The following is a 16356-nucleotide window of genomic DNA, read 5'->3' as shown; positions in this document are numbered from 1 at the left end:
CCCTGTGGTTATGCTGTGCCATTTTCTGAAAACACTTGCTAGGAAGGTTGAATTTAGCATTGCTTAAAGAATGAAAGAAATTTTAAGGTTTAAATTTATTTGCACACTCAGAGCCAAGAGTGACTCAATTTACTTAGTCCCATGAGTCAGATGTGAATTTCCCTGAATATTCCAATGTAGAACTACTCTGTAAAGGTTTGGGTCTGAGCTGAACAGTATTTCCAACTGCCAACACAGCCAGCCCCACACTGGTAGATATTTAGCTCATAAGTAAATGATTGTTGAAACTGTTTCCTTTGATCAATTAATAGATAGCCACTGTAGTAATGTTTATACTTTCGGCTTTTTGTAACTTAATTACTGAATTTTATTTTTTTAAAGCATATTGTGGTCTAATGATAGTCATTTTTCAGTATATGTTTTACCAAGCTTCTGTAAATGTCATTTCAATGTGTTGTCAGTGAACAGAAACCAAAATAAATCTCAAGTTAACCAAGTAATGAAACTATTGAATTTATTATATATTAAAACAAACTAAAATAAAGCCTTTGGTGTTTCAATTTTAACAAAAGTGAAAGGTTGTTTTTCTTAACCTTTAGTCTTTATTCACCTTCCCACCCATCCTTCACACACGTTGAGTATCCCTAATCTAAAATGCTCTAAAATACAAAGGTATTAGAGTGCCTCATTGATAGTTCAGTCAAAACGCACAAAATTATTTAGCATTACTTGAACTCGCGTATAAAATTATTTATATATAAAGTATATATGAAACATGAGTGACTTGTATTTAGACTCTGGTCCTATCCCCAGGATATCTTGTTATATGTATGCAAATATTCCAAAATCTGGGGAACAAACAAACTTGTAACAAATCAGATTCTAAGCATTTATGAAAAAGAACATTCAACTTTTACATATACCAGCAAACTATAAATGCCATCCTTGGGCTTTGTGCACATTCTGTGGCTTTCTGTGTTTCAGTCCTGACTTTCTACTCCCATCCCCTCTTACCAGGAAGGTCAGAGTCCTGTCTAGGAGCTTGCTAGGCTGTGGTCATGGTAATACCACTGCCTCAATGATTTCCTTGCTGTATCTTTGATTTTGTCCTGGAATAACCCTTCAGCTTGCCTTAATCCCAGTGAAGTATTACTTAAATTTTTTCTTTTTGCTGGTCCTAGCACTTAAACTCAGGGCCTGAGTGTTGTTGCTGAGTGCTTGTGCACAAGGCTAACACCATTTGAGCCACAGCTCCACTTCTGGCTTTTTTGTGGTTAACTGGAGGTGAGTCTCACAGACTTTCCTGCCCAGGCTGGCTCTGAACTGTGATCCTCAGATCAGAGCCTCCTGAGTAGCTAGGATTATAAGAGTGAGCCACCAGTGCCCAGCTCCCAGACAGTCTTATTTCCTTACTACTATGATCCTCCCTCTGAATATTTTAGAGAACAAGGTTTGAGGCTCAAGTACTGAGAGTATCATGGCACTGGTAAGAGAATCATTTGCCACAACTATAATAAGATATACTGGGGGCTTAGTTGTATATAACTGGATCTTCTAACATAACAGCTCACTAACTAGTAGGTCTTATCATTACTCCCAACATCCAGAAACAATGAACCTGTCCTGACCTCCAAGAGAGCCAGAAAAAAAAAAAAAAAAAGACCTGAAACCCTCTTAAATTCTTGAACTACAATCAAGCCATGCCTAGGGTTTTGTTTTGTTTTGTTTTTTGCTGGTCCTGGGGCTTGAACTCAGAGTCTAGGTGCTGTGCTGTCCCTGGGCCTCTGTGCTCAAGGCTAGCGCTCTACCACTTGAGCTATAGTGCCACTGCAGCTTTTTTGAGTAAGTTATTGGATATAAGAGTTTAATGGGGACTTTTCTGCCAGAGCTGAGTTTGAACTGCAATCCTCAGATCTTGGCTTCCTGAGTAGCTAGGATTACAGGCATAAGCCACCAGTGCCTAACCATGCCTTGGTTTTGACCAAAATTGTTTTAGTTATTCTGACAGTATAAAACTCAGAGCACAGCACCAAGAGTGAATGGGAGGAAAAGTCTCAGGGATTCTGTGTACTGGAATCTTAGAATACTCAATTTGTTCAGAGTTAGGGGGTAGGGGAAAGGGTTGGAGAGCACTGCTTAGTATGATACACCAAGACTTAATGCATATTAAGACTAGCTATTTAGTAGAAACAGCATTACATAAATTGAGAGCTCCAGCAGACCTGTTATTTATGCTAAGTTTCTGTTCAGAAATCATGTGCTTTATATTTATAAGGGACTAATAGAGAAGGATATTATAGGCAAGTCAGACTGTTCCCTGACCAAACTACATCTTCTTCTTCTCTGCTTGAACCCTTGCTCCAAGATCCTTAAGGTCTGAGTACAGGTTCCGCTTCAGGATGGCGCTGCTGCACAACAAAGCCCCTTGCAAGGCCCCCATCAGGCCACAGGTAAAGATATCCTGACCTGTGAGGCAAGAACAGAGACCACTGAGTGTCCACACACATGGAGTGAGGGGAGAACAAGGGTGCTTGTGTTCATCTCTCCATGCTAGAGCTATGCAGAGATGGCTTCAGCACAGAACCAGGCCCACAGTCTGGCAAGACAGCCCAACTCCTCCCAAGATGGGAGCTACAGAAGATAGCAAGACCCAAGGACAGGAATAGAAGAAAGATCACCAGGGAGGCCCAAGGTCTCGGCGAAGTAGGGCAGTGTACCTGTCAGGTAAAGGTTGGGGATGGGGCTCTGGGCCCTCATAGAGGCTATCACATGAGGATGTAGACGACCCAGGTCATGATCAGCCCCATAGGTGGCACCTCGAGGAGCAGCCAGGAAGAACTGGCTGGTGAGTGGGGATCCTCCTGTCACACTCTCCACCTGGGGAGGCAAACAGAAGTGGGCAGAGGGTGAATGGGAGCTTTCGAGAGCTTTGTCTCTTCTTTCTGGATGGGCACTCCATCATCCTCTGGAGCTCAGTTACCTTGGGGTTTATCCTACTGTACTAAGGAAGGTCACCAAGAGTTTTGCCATCACCACTGCCATTGCATGCTTTGATCCTACCTTCCCCTCCAGCTGTGGAAACAGTTTCATGGCCACCGACATAGAGGCTTCAACGAAGGAGTTTTTCACCGACTCATAGTCAGTGCCCCGCTTTCCCTGTGGCTCCTGCTGCCACTCCTCAAACCACTCGAAGGTAGTGGGCACCAGCAAGATCATCGTGGATCTATCTGCGGATGGACAACCAGTTACTGCCTTCCTAGTCCCACCCCTTCCCCCCTCCCAGCCACACCCACCACCGTAAGCCCCACCTGGAAATCGGTTCTCCCAAGTTGGGTCCTTAGCTGACGGGAAAGCTATGAAGACTAGGGGGATGTGTTCTGGAGCCTTTTCCTTGGGCATGGAGATGTAGTTCTCCATCCTGTGGGCAAGAGGAAAGTTAATGCACAGGCCTTTTTTCTCAAGACCACCAGCACCACCCAAGAATGGCTCAGCCCGAGAGACCCCACAGGTGAAACTCATGTTCAGCCTTGGCATTAGAAAGCCCTTCCAGGAGTCCAGTGGAAATTGCCTCCCTCTTCCCATGTCATGTCCTGCCACTCATTCCCAAGTCAAGAACAGAAGTGAAACTCCCAGTTGCAGACCAGGGGCCACTTTCCCACCCAACACCTCCCTCCCTCCCCCATGCCTTACGCTTTGTCCATGTCAGTGTCAAAATAAACGTAATAGTTGGTGGACTGCAGACCCAAGTCTTCCTTGGTGCCTTTCAGACAGATGAAAACTGAGAACATACTCAAGCCAGGCCGCACCATCCCCAGCTGCTGCTTCACACCTGCAAATGGAGTCGGGACTGAGGACTGTGGCCAGCGATGGCCACCACTGCCCTAACAGCCTCGGACGCTCGCCCTTAGGCTGCAGCCATGATGGGGTTCAGGCCATTTTTTTAAGTCTTTAAAAAAATTAATTTATTGTTATGATAGAGATGATGTACAGAGGCATTACATAAGTCACGTGTACATTTCCTTTCATACGGTGTCTTCTGTTCCCTCATTCTTTCCCAGTCCCTTCCGTCCGTCCAGTGAGCACTGCTGCACTTTTGCACCCCTTTTCCCTCGAGGTCTGTATCCTCCCCCAGCCCTTCCAAAGATGTACTCTTGTGCATAAGGTAAAGAAGACAGAATCATCCAAAAGTAAAAACTAAAATAAAGGGGGGAAAAAAGAGAAGAAAATTCTCTTGTCTAGGCTATTTTTACAGCTATTCCTACAGGAATTTGGCAGGTGGGCACCTGGCGGTTTGGTCTCCTGGCTCTATCAACCAGCCTCGGAGGGACTCCAGCTCCACCCACCTCTGCTCTGAGCACCCTCCTCCCAGGCGCTCAGCATCCGCTGGGCAGTCCGGCTAACCGCCTCAACCCTCAGGGCTCTAAGTCAGGAGATGACACAAGTGCTGTTTATAAACGGTACAAATGAGCAGTAGTTTGTTATAATCTTTGATTTCAGTATTGTCTTTTAAGTACAAACCATCTAATGAATACATATTCATAACTTCTAAAATACTATGCAAATAAGGCCTTCAAGTGATATATAATTCAAGCTAACAAATGCAAATGGCATTATTTACTTCACAGTTTGAGATTATGCTATTTATATAACATTATTTGTGGGCCATAGCAAATGACTAATACAGCTGAACAGCCACAGGAAGCTGAGGAAAAACAAATCTGTCCCATCATCTCCCAATGAATGTGTGGTCTTTACAGAGCCTGGGTCAATGTTCTCCACTCCTGAACTAGAGGAAGGAGGGAAGAACAGAGGAAAGAACATGGAGGAAGCCAGACCCCTGTGTGGGACGGGTGCTACCCCCAGAACTAAGCTGCTGGGCTTCCTCACCACAACACATGATTCCAGACCATTTTTCTTTCTTTTCTTTTCTTTTTTTGGCCAGTCCTGAGGCTCGAACTCAGGGCCTGAGTGTCTTTTTGCTCAAGGCTAGCACTCTACCACTTGAGCCACAGCGCCACTTCTGGCTATTTTCTATATATGTGGTGCTGAGGAATTGAACCCAGGGCTTCATGTATGCGAGGCAAGCACTCTACCACTAGGCCATATTCCCAGCCCCTCCAGACCATTTTTCTAGAAAATGCACCAGCAATTATTTGATCCCATGCCCAGGAGCATCTCCAACACCTGACTGAGGAAAGACTCAGCCAAGAGCTGCTCTGCTTCGTTTAACACATACCAGCTCATGTCCTACAATGTACTGAACCCTGCCTGTGCAGGTGGGCCATCTGAGGAGCCAGATATGAGGCCTGTGTCCTGGAATAGATACTTTCCAAAAACAAACTGCCTTTCTTAATGGAAACCATAGAGCACAAAGAGCTATGGGGATAGGTGACTAGGGACTCTCCTAGCCTAAACAGGCCCCTTGAGAGAAAGGAGCAACAATTATAGTAGGATAGCATGCTTCAGATTCATGGCTACCACGCTGTGGGGGTAGGGAGAAGAGAGACAGGGAACATGGCACGAGAGCTGCAGGCATAGGTGGGTAGAGGCAGACAGGATCTTTCAAGATCTCTCAGAACATAACCACTTCTCCAGCTCCTCCCTTCTCCACCCAGCAAGAAGGAAGCAGCCAGAGTGGCACTGTGGCTCAAAGTGGTTGAGCTCTAGCCTTAAGCAAAAAAGCTCAGGGATAGTGCCCCAGTCCTGAGTTCAGCCCCATGACCCACAAAAAACAAAAAATTTTTTAGCCGGTGGCTCACACCTATAATCCTAGCTACTCAGGAGGCTGAGATTTAAGGACTGCGGTTCAAAGCCAGTCCGTGAGACTCTTACCTTCATTTAACTACTAGAAAACTGGAAGAAGGCTGAAGCTCAAAGTCACAGCATGCTAGCCTTGAGTGAAAAAGCTCAGGGACAATGTCCAGGCCCTGAGTTTAAACCCCACAAGCAACAACAACAACCAAAAAAAGGAGCCCAAGGAACTGTAGCTCTTCTCTCTGAGCCCCCCTCGGTGGGCTCTCAGCCTGGGCAGTTGATGCAAGCAAGGCTCTGTGGGGCCAGCTCCACTCCCAGTCCAGCCGGCCTTATCTCTCCAGAGGTCATCAGACACCTGGCTCCCACCTGAGTGGTAGAACAAACCTTAGGATCCCCACCCCTCATCAAGTGGGAATCGTGGAATCCAACATCTAGGATCTCTCGGTTCCATTTCACCTCTGCCAATGCCTAGCAAGTTTTCAGACTGGCATTCATCTGGGATAGCATCTAATCCTCTGCCCAAAGGCAGTGACGGTACGTTAGCTAACACTAAATTGTTTGGGGGTTAAGATACATAGAGTGTGAGAACTGGATTATGCGGGGAGACGAGGATTACAGGTAACTCACACATGACTGGTTAGAGAAAAAGCAAGCCTGAGTAGGCCACTGGGGCCTGTCAGAGGACAGTGTCAAAGTTCAGAGGTCGTAGGAGAAGTCATACAGAGAGGGAAGAAAGACCAAAGGCAAAGTCTGTCACCCTACCCTTTCCCCCCCCCCCCCCCCCGAGAGAACCCAGAACCTCACTTTTCTTGCTATTTGTGGTACTGAAGATGGAACCCAGGGGCCTCACACATGCCAAGCAAGTGCTCTACCAGTGAGCTATTAATCCCCTTGGGCCCCTTTTATTTTTTATTTTGAGGCAGGGTATCATTAAATTGCCCAAAGTAGCCTCGAACCTGTTCTGCTACTCACCTTCCTCTGCTGGGGGTGGGGTTGGGGTCAGCTTACAGAGACCACCTGCCCTCTAGACACCACCAAAGGTCACATCTGAGCTACAGCCTGAGCTGCTCTGTCCTTTCCACCCCTCCCCAGCCCCAGGCCTTTATTTGCACCCCTTTGTCAACCCTCTTAGGCTACTGGTTCTCTCTGGCCAGTAACAGCATGTGCGCACTTGGACTCAAACTCGGGGCTTGAGCTCTTACTCAGCTTTTTTATTCAGAGCTGGCACTCTACCACTTCAGCTATGCCTCTTGTTCTGGCTTTTTGCTGGTTGGTTGGAGACAAGAGTACCAATGAGGGCTGGGGATATGGCCTAGTGGCAAGAGAGCTTGCCTCGTATACATGAGGCCCTGGGTTCGATTCCCCAGCACCACATATACAGAAAACGGCCAGAAGTGGCGCTGTGGCTCAAGTGGCAGAGTGCTAGCCTTGAGCAAAAAGGAAGCCAGGGACAGTGCTCAGGCCCTGAGTCCAAGGCCCAGGACTGGCCAAAAAAAAAAAAAGAGTACCAATGAGTTTTCTGCTCAGGCTGGCTCCTAACTTCAATCTTCAGATCTCAGCCTCCTCAGTAGCTAGAGTTACAGGCGTAAGCCACTGGATTTCAGCCACTCTCCTGGGGGAACTTCTGGGCTAACCCCTCACGCCATGTTCCCTGTGGGGTCGCCTTCCCTTTAAGTAAGGCTTTTTCTGTGGATCTCCACACTTCTCAGCCCAGGGAATGCCGAGAGCCCAGCCTTTCACATCTGACAGACCAGTGACCTCACAGCTGTGCCACTTTCAGCTGGGTGGCAGAGGGTGTTAACTCACTGCTGGGGGCTTCAGGTTCCCCAGACATGAATGTTAGGATGGTGGCTTTACAGACAAGAGCTCTTTTCTGCTTAAGGACAATCAGAGAGGTGGCTAAGAAGGGAAGCAACATCCAGGCTGTACAGCTCAACTCCGGACAGGAAAGGCCAGCAGCTTGGAAGCGCAGTCTTTTACCTGGCAGGCAGCGGGCACTCTCTGGAAGTAGGTGTTCGTAGGTATTGAACAGTCCTGCACTGGAGATCACAATGGGGCAATAGATGTTCACCAGCTCATGACCCTTCTTCACCCTCACACCTGCAGGCACAAGAACTTGCTGAGGTTCCGTGTAGTCCAGGAAGAGCCCGTATTCTCTCCAGATCTTGCTGAGTCTATGCTCCATTTTCTCAGACATGGAAGTCCAAGTTTGCCAAGAGCCACACAGGGCAGGCCTCAGGCACATTGCAAAACCAGGTGCTCAGGCCACAATTGTGTCTATTCTTACCCTCCTCAGCTCTCTCCACCCACCCCCAGCACTTGTTCTAATTTAGTCAAGGCTCCTCCATCCCCCACAAAGCAAACCGGCTGAGGTCCTTCCACGGAACCCCAGGCCCTCTTTGCATCTGCTGAAGTTCTATGTCCAATTGACTCCCCAGCAACACCTCAATCTCTACAAGAGAAACTCCACTTTCTTCGATCTGGTGAAGCCATCTGCATATCCAGACTCCTCTCTGGCCACTCTCATGAAACTATTAGGCAGATCCATATCAAACAGCTGATCAACTTCTCTCTGACCTTTTATAAAAATGTCAGTTATGGTTCAATCCTCCTTTTTCTAGATGACTGAAAATAACCAACTCTTTCATAACCTCTGCACATACTGTTCCTGCTTCCTGGAACTTCCTCCAACCTCATGCACTTCCAGGCTGCTTCTCACCCTTCCTAAAGTGGCTCAAACAGCTGTGAGGTCTTCCTGGTTCCATCACTCTGCATGGCATGTCCCTTCATATAAATGCTCATCAGTGGCCCTTTGATTACTTCCCTGTGAGCCTGAAAACTTGAGACAGAGACTGGTACTTACTTATCTTTTATCTCTGTCTTTTAATACCTAACACATCATTGAACACACACACACACACACAAATACACACACACACACTTTTTTGGTGCTGGTGCTTGAACTAAAGATCTGGGGTACTGCCCCTTAGCTTTCTTGCTTAAGGCTCAAGCACTACTTTGAGCCATAGTTCCAGTCTGGTTTTTCCTGGTTAACTGGGGATGAGTTTCAGAGATTTCCCTGCCTGGGCGAGCTTCAAGCTGCAATCATCAGATCTCAGCCTGCTGAGTAGCTAGTATGCGCCATCATCATCCAACCACATAAATATATTCTGAATTGATTCGAACTGATAATGTCACCCCATTTCATTGATCCCTTTCATCTAGAAGGATAACTTGCTCATAAACATCACAAAGAAAGACACAACTGACACCAACCTCTCTCTCACAATGAGGTAACTTTTCAGTCCCTTCTACAAATACATACTCTGAGATCACAGGTGGCCTTTGTTTCGTGTATGTGTGCACATGTGTGCACATGTACATGTACATGTACGCTGGGCTACCCTTACCACCTTCTTCTCTTTAAATGTTTCTCTGGCCAATTCTTATTCCCAGCAGCCTTGTTTTCCTCAGGCATTTCCTGGACCCTCCATGGGAGATTTTTTTTTTTCTTTCAGTTTTGGAGCTTGAATTCAGGGCCTAGGCACTGTCCCATAGCCTCTTTGTGTTCAAGACTAGTGCTCTACCACTTGAGCAACAGCACCAATTGTCTCATGGGGATCTTCCTGCCTAGGCTGGCTTTGAACCTCATTCCTCAGATCTTAGCCTCCTGAGTAGCTAGGATTACAGCAGTGAGCCACCAATGCTCAGCTGCACCTCTCATCTTAAACAGGTGGTTCTGCATCAGGGGTCCTTCTACACACAGCCCATCTCTTCAAAAAGATCATACACAAGGGCTGGGGATATGACTAGTGGCAAGAGTGCTTGCCCCGTATACATGAGGCCCTGGGTTCAATTCCCCAGCACCACATATACAGAAAACGGCCAGAAGTGGCGCTGTGGCTCAAGTGGCAGAGTGCTAGCCTTGAGCAAAAAGAAGCCAGGGACAGTGCTCAGGCCCTGAGTTCAAGGCCCAGAACTGGCCAAAAAAAAAAAAAAAGATCATACACAATAGGCATTGAGACTCGTATTGTACAAGTAACAGCATCAGCCTGAGCCAGGATAAGACTCAAGGCCCCACTCTACCACTACAGATACGTTGAGCCAACACTGACTGAGCTTCTTTGATTGTGGACTACAGATATTGGAAGACACTAACCTCACACAAGAATTCACAGATTATTGGATATGTTTATCTGTCAAACAAATGATTAAGTACTATTCTTTGAGGCCTATGCAATCCTTTATCCTTCCTGCTTCCTCTTATTTCCAGACTGATTGCTATCCTGTCCCTCAGCCCCTGCTCTGCAGCAGATTCCCACCTTTGGCCCTGTGTGAGGTCAGTTCCTCAGGAAGACCTCAGGTCTCTCTCACACCAGACCAGGGACCCTGCCACTCAGTTCTGAGCTCTTACCACAGGCTTTCCCGGCTGAATCCAGCAGCACACTCTGCACGGGGGCCCTGGTGAGCACAGCGCCCCCAGCCCGCTCAATCAGAGGGATGGTGTGGAAGGCGATCTCGCTGGAACCCCCTCGGGGATAAAAGGCTCCCTTTAAGTAGTGATCAACCAGCAGGGCATGCATTGCGAAGGTGGAGTGGCTGGGGGTCACACCTACAGAAAAAAGGGAAAGTGAGGAGCAGACACCCAGAACCATTCAGCGGGAAATAAGAGTTTCCTGATAGGTGACACACAGTCAGTCCATCTCAGGTGGCCAAGGGCCACCACAAGAGTGGTCTCACCCCAACATGGGCACTATGCAGATCTGGGGCTGGTGAGAATAGACTGAAACCTGCCATGCTGCCAAAACCAGGGAAAGCAACAGTGCCTGCACTGAATTCCAGACTGCATGAGAGAAATTTCTCCCAGGCCATCCAATGAGGAAGGGGTCAGACTTCTCATCCACAAGGGCCTGGAGTCTTCTCCATTTCAGCTAGCTACAAAGGTTTGGGAAGAATGACGGAGAGGTCCAGGGCAGCTGGCTTATTCTTCCAGAAGCTGCCGAGAACCTGCGGCGGCCAGTACACACCGTAAGTGGGGAAGATGTAGCTGAGCACTGCCTGAAGCTCCCGAGAGGCCCCTAGCTGCTGCAGGACCTGAGCCAGGCTCTGGGTGGAGGCATGGAGGAATGGAGAGAAGCGAGTCAGCAGCCCACACTTGCTGAGGAGCTGAGCCACAGGCAACGGGAGGAGCTTCAGGATGATGGCATGAACAGCTCGATTGGAAACTGCCTGAAAAAGAAAACCAGCTGTGGGTAGCAGCCCTTATCTTTGAGCTTGCTGCGGTAGTGACCATTCTACCAGGCTCCACCAGCCCGGGGGCCCAGCACCACTTATTCCTGGCTGATCTTGGCTGAATTTGTATTTAAAAACAAGCTAGATGGGGCTAGGGATATAGCCTAGTGGCAAGAGTGCCTGCCTCGGATACACGAGGCCCTAGGTTCGATTCCCCAGCACCACATATACAGAAAACGGCCAGAAGCGGCGCTGTGGCTCAAGTGGCAGAGTGCTAGCCTTGAGCGGGAAGAAGCCAGGGACAGTGCTCAGGCCCTGAGTCCAAGGCCCAGGACTGGCCAAAAAAAAAAAAAAAACCAAGCTAGACTGAATTTCCCTATCTTGTATACTTACACGGTCTTTTGTTGCTTTTTAAGTACCTGCTCAAATTCCTTTCCAAAAAACCCAGACTAAGCGTATGGAATACAAAGTAGTGATGTGATTGCATAGAAAGAAGTCAGCCTAACTGACTGTGGAGAGCAGGTGCCCTCAGAGGTCAGAGTGAGAGTGGCAGCTGGGAACCCAGTACAGGAGGACCCTAGAGGGGGCTTGGTTCAGGACAGATATGGCTATTCCTCCCTTCCCCCACCCCCAACTCCAGTTTTTCCACTTTGGGAATAACCTGGGGCATGTCATGCACATTACCTTAACCAGATTCATGTACTTGTCAATGACAGCTTCTTCCTGGGGAAACTTCTCCTTCAGGCCTCGAATGTAGGCTTTTGTCCCACTGTACATGGGGAACTCCTTCCGGCCATTAGGCCCTTCTAGTACCATTATGTCAAAAGGCGAGGACATGGCAGCCCAGTCCAGCTGCCCTTCGGTGATCTGGTCCAAGATAAAACGGCCAATGCTGCCTTCCTGCATCTGCCCAATGTAATGAATTCCTATAGGGGGCAGAAAGACAAGAATGACAGAGTGATAAGCAAACTGAGCCCTGAAAAGAGAGTCAAAGAAGTCAAGTGGAAGAAGTTGTCTAGCCTGACCACATGTGCACCCATAGGTGGATGTGCAGCCTCCCATAGAAAGGTGTCAGAGAGCAGGGGGCTGGTTGCTCACGCCTGTAATCCTAGCTACTTGGGAGACTGAGATCTAAGGATTGAAGTTCAAAGTCAGCCCAGGCAGGAAATCTATGAAACTTATCCCTAATTAACTACCAAAAAGCCAGAAGTGGAGCTCAAGTGGTCGAGTGTCAGCTTTGAGCAAGAAAGCTAAGGGGTGGCTGGGAGTGTGGCTTAGTGGTAGAGTGCTTGTCTTGCATGCATGAAGCCCTGGGTTCAATTCCTCAGTACCACATAAACAGAAAAAGCCAGAAGTAGTGCTGTGGCTCAAGTAAGCCTTGAGCAAAAAAAAAAAAAAAAAAAAAAAAAGCCCAGGGACAGTGCCCAGACCCTGAGTTCAAGCCCCAGGACTGGCCAAAAAAAAAAAAAAAATTAGGATTGACATTGTCCAAAAAGAAATGTACTCTTAGCCAGGAGCCAGTGGCTCACACGTGTAATCCTAGCTACTCAGGAGGCTGAGGTCTGAGGATCATGGTTCACAGCCAACCCAGGCTGTGAGGCAATTATTTCCAATAAACTGCTCATAAAGCTGGAAGTGGCCCTGTGGCTCAAGTGGTAAACTGCTAGCCTTGAGCACAAAGAGGTTCAGGGACAGTGCCTAGGCCCTGAATTCAAGCCCAGTAATCAGGAAAGAAAAAAAAAAAAAAAGTACTCTTGGGGCTGGGAATATGGCCTAGTGGCAAGAGTGTTTGCCTTGTATACATGAAGCCCTGGGTTCAATTCCCCAGCACCACATATACAGAAAAGGGCCAGAAGTGGCGCTGTGGCTCAAGTGGTAGAGTGCTAGCCTTGAGCAAAAGGAAGCCAAGGACAGTGCTCAGGCCCTGGGTCCAAGGCCCAGGACTGGCCAAAAAAAAAGGTACTCTTTACCTGACTTATGTAACTATAGCCTTCCATACATCATCTTTATAATAACAAAAACAAATTTAAAGCTAAGGAACAGTGCGCAGGCCCTGAGATCAAACCCAGAACAGACACCAAAAAAGAAGTGTCAGATCATAGGAGATACCACCAGATCTGTGCCCAGCTCATGTGGCTGTAAAACAAGAAACAGTGGTGCCCAAAGATGCACCTCCAAAACAACTCAAATACCCAATGCTATCCCACAGTGACTGCTACAAGCTTCTTAAAGATATATCTATGCTTGAACTCCTTTCTATACAAGCCTTACCTGTGTCAAATTCAAGTCCATTTTCTCCAAAGGTATGACAACAGCCTCCAGCTTTGGTATGTTGTTCCAGCACGAGTACTCGCTTGCCAGCTTTAGCCAGAATAGCAGCTGAGGCCAGTCCCCCGATGCCACTGCCAATCACCACCACATCCAGCTTCTCTGGCACTCGGCTGGCCGAGAAAGCTGCAGTGGACAAGAGTGGAGAGTGGGCTTTTCAAAAAGAGTCAGAGAGGAGCAAACGTCAAGAAACCAAAGAGGCCTTCTAAAAAAAAAAAAAAAGAAAAGAAACCAAAGAGGCCTTCTAAAAGAGAGAGCAAGGGAAGGGAAAAGAACCAAAAAGGTAAGGAGGAAGAATTCTGGGGCTGGGGACAGGCTGGTAGCCCATTCACAGACGAGTTCCTGGAAGCTGCAGGGCTATGATGTGTGGTAGTGCTTCTAGTGGACTGGGGAGGACAGGTCTACTCAGAAACATCTGCTCTAAGAAATCACAGCACCAATCTCATGTTGAGGAAGTATCAGGAGAAGGCACCATAGCTAAGGCCAGACTAGACAGAATGTGGTGCCATACCACAGTTCCAACACAGGATTTGTTCTTTAAAGTCATCTTTTTGTTTTGTTTTCTCTTGGCAGTACCCGTTTGAACTCAGGACCTTCACTTGCTAGGTAAGCATTCTTTCACTTCACCTAATCCCCTAGTACAAGACCTGTTCTTTAAATGTCACTACCCAGGGGCTGGGAATATGGCCTAGTGGCAAGAGTGCTTGACTTGCACACATGAAGCCCTGGGTTCGATTCCCCAGTACCACATCTATAGAAAACAGCCAGATGTGGTGCTATGGCTCAAGTGGTAGAGTGCTAGCCTTGAGCAAAAAGAAGCCAGGGACAGTGATCAGGCCCTGAGTTCAAGCCCCAGGACTGGAAAAAAAAAAGTCACTGACCAAAGCTGGGTGCAGTGGATTATGCCTATACATTTAGCTATTCAGAGGAAAGAGATTTGAAGGATCCAAGTTCCAGGTTGTCCCAGGCAAAAAAAAACAATTAGGGATACTCCATCTCAACCAATAAGCAGAGTTTGACTGCATATAATTGTAATCTCAGCTTTACAGAAAGCCATGGGGAGGATTAAGGTCTAAGGCCTACCCCGGCAAAAACATAGAACCTTACTTGAAAAAGAACTAAAGCCCCCCTTCCCTCCCCCAAAAAAAGGCTGGTAGAAAGGGGGAGTAGGAGAGAATGATGGAAGAAGTGACTCTGATCAAGAAAGACATCACATGGATATGTCAAAACTCCCTGATACTGGTGTGAAAACAGGGTGCAAGTGGTAGAGCACCTGCCTAGCAAGTACAAGGGCCTGAGTTCAAATCTTAGTACTACCAAAAACAAAAACATAAACATTAAAGAAATATCCATCCAAGAACTGAGATTTGGAATTTTTGAAGCTGCAGAAGAACTTAGCATTCTTGTAGGTGTATGTGCCAGTACTAGAGGGCTTGAACACCACGCTTCATGCTTTAGTTCTGCTTATAGCTGACAGTCTATTACTTGAGCCACATTCTCTCTTCTGGCTATTTTCTAGCTAACTGGTGATAAGAGTCTCTCGGATTTGTCTGCCTGGGCTGGCTTTTTTTTCTCGGACAGTCCTGGGCCTTGGACTCAGGGCCTGAGCACTGTCCCTGGCTTCTTTTTGCTCAAGGCTAGCACTCTGCCACTTGAGCCACAGCCACACTTCTGGCCATTTTCTATATATGTGGTGCTGGGGAATCGAACCCAGGGCTTCATGTATACGAGGGCAAGCACTCTTGCCACTAGGCCATATCCCCAGCCCCCCTGGGCTGGCTGTGAACCAAGATCTTCACCTCTCAGCCTCTAGCTTAGAGCTACAATTTTAAGTGTGAGACACAAGAACCCAGCGTTTATTTATTTATTTGGGAGCAGCAGCACTCTTTGTTTTAGACCTTGGAAGCAACAGCAAATTTCTGTTGTTTTGGTTTTGCCAGTCCTGGGGCTTGAACTCAGAGCCTGAGCACTGCCCTGGAGCTTTTTTGTTTATGATTCGTGCTCTACCACTTAAGTCACAGCACCACTTACAGCTTTTTGATGGTTTAATTGAAGTGTCAGGGACTTTCCTGCCGGGGCTGGCTTTAAACCACAATCCTCAGATCTCAACCTCCTAAGTAGCTAGGATTACAGGTGTGAGCCACCCGAGCCCAGCAACCACCATGTTGTAAAGGTGACAGTTGGAGGTACCTGGTTGACTGAAAGGCTCTGGGCCTAAAACACCCGGTTGAAACGCTCCTAAGTTATAGGGTTAAAAGTTCAATTCTAGGTTGGGAGCACACTTAAGTTTTCAAATACCCAACTGGAAAATCACAATTTCCTATGCAGATTGGGAGAGATCTCTGTGCAGCTGTCCTGGGCGTGGGACACATGAAAAAGATAAGATCTTACAGCCAAGTGGGAGAAAGGTCTATGCTATCAGGGATCAGGAGCGATTCCAAGTGGAAATGGCCCGGAGCCAAATGGTGAGCGGGAGAGACGCCAGCTGCCAGAGCCATGACCAGAGGCTGTGCCAAGCGCTGGGCGCCTCAAGGACTGTGCCCGCGCCCTTGGGGCAACTACTTCCCATGTCTGTAGGAAGAAAGGTTCTCGTCACCGGTGACACTGAAAAGGGGCGTCCGAGGAAGCCTTCCCAGGGCTTTGCTCCGGGGCAACACCGGGCGCGGGCCGGGCACCGTGTCGCTGTGCAGGAAGGCGAGGACAGTGCTCTGGAGAAGGCCGAGCGCAGGCGCAGAACCCAGAGTCCCCCCAGCTGACCTTGTTTGAGAACCTTCCTCCTGGTCTCCCTGTCGGTAACCAGGGGCGCGGGGGGCCGCTTGACGTCCTTGGAGAAGGGGTTCGGGGATCTTTCAGCGAACAGCCACAGGTAAACTTGGCGGAGCACGGCCAAGAGCAGCACCGCCGCCAGCACCACAGCCAGCCACATGGCGCCGGTCCGGCTCCCGGCCACCCGCTCGCGCCGCTGGGGCCGAGGTTTTATAGCTATGGCTCCGCCCTGAGCCCGCCTTACCCAAGTTTGCCCTCCCTAGTCCGGAAGACCGA

The 16356-nt window shown here is 48.1% G+C and overlaps 1 protein-coding gene across 1 annotated transcript; it reads right to left on the bottom strand.

The window, feature by feature from the left end:
• Positions 1-1866: 1866 nt before the first annotated feature.
• Retsat (retinol saturase) lies at positions 1867-16310 on the bottom strand. The gene is made up of 11 exons (XM_048352581.1): positions 16072-16310; positions 13258-13440; positions 11671-11912; positions 10782-10983; positions 10169-10366; positions 7735-7854; positions 3691-3829; positions 3309-3418; positions 3061-3227; positions 2718-2877; positions 1867-2466 (listed from the first exon to the last, which is right to left on the bottom strand). The coding sequence occupies exons 1-11, from the start codon at positions 16238-16240 to the stop codon at positions 2327-2329; spliced, it is 1830 nt and encodes a 609-aa protein (XP_048208538.1). The 5' UTR covers positions 16241-16310; the 3' UTR covers positions 1867-2326.
• Positions 16311-16356: the final 46 nt, after the last annotated feature.

This window comes from Perognathus longimembris, chromosome 8, assembly GCF_023159225.1.
Source record: "Perognathus longimembris pacificus isolate PPM17 chromosome 8, ASM2315922v1, whole genome shotgun sequence".
Classification (NCBI taxonomy): Eukaryota; Metazoa; Chordata; class Mammalia; order Rodentia; family Heteromyidae; genus Perognathus; species Perognathus longimembris.
This window is presented reverse-complemented; position numbering and strand designations above follow the sequence as displayed.

Excerpts from the sequence above, each read along its gene's own strand:
- Retsat (XM_048352581.1), bottom strand. The coding sequence starts at position 16,240 with ATGTGGCTGGCTGTGGTGCTGGCGGCGGTGCTGCTCTTGGCCGTGCTC. Across the intron at positions 13,441-16,071 it reads GAGGAAGGTTCTCAAACAAG|CTTTCTCGGCCAGCCGAGTG; the intron begins GTCAGCTGGGGG and ends TGTCCACTGCAG. Across the intron at positions 11,913-13,257 it reads TGGACTTGAATTTGACACAG|GAATTCATTACATTGGGCAG; the intron begins GTAAGGCTTGTA and ends TGCCCCCTATAG.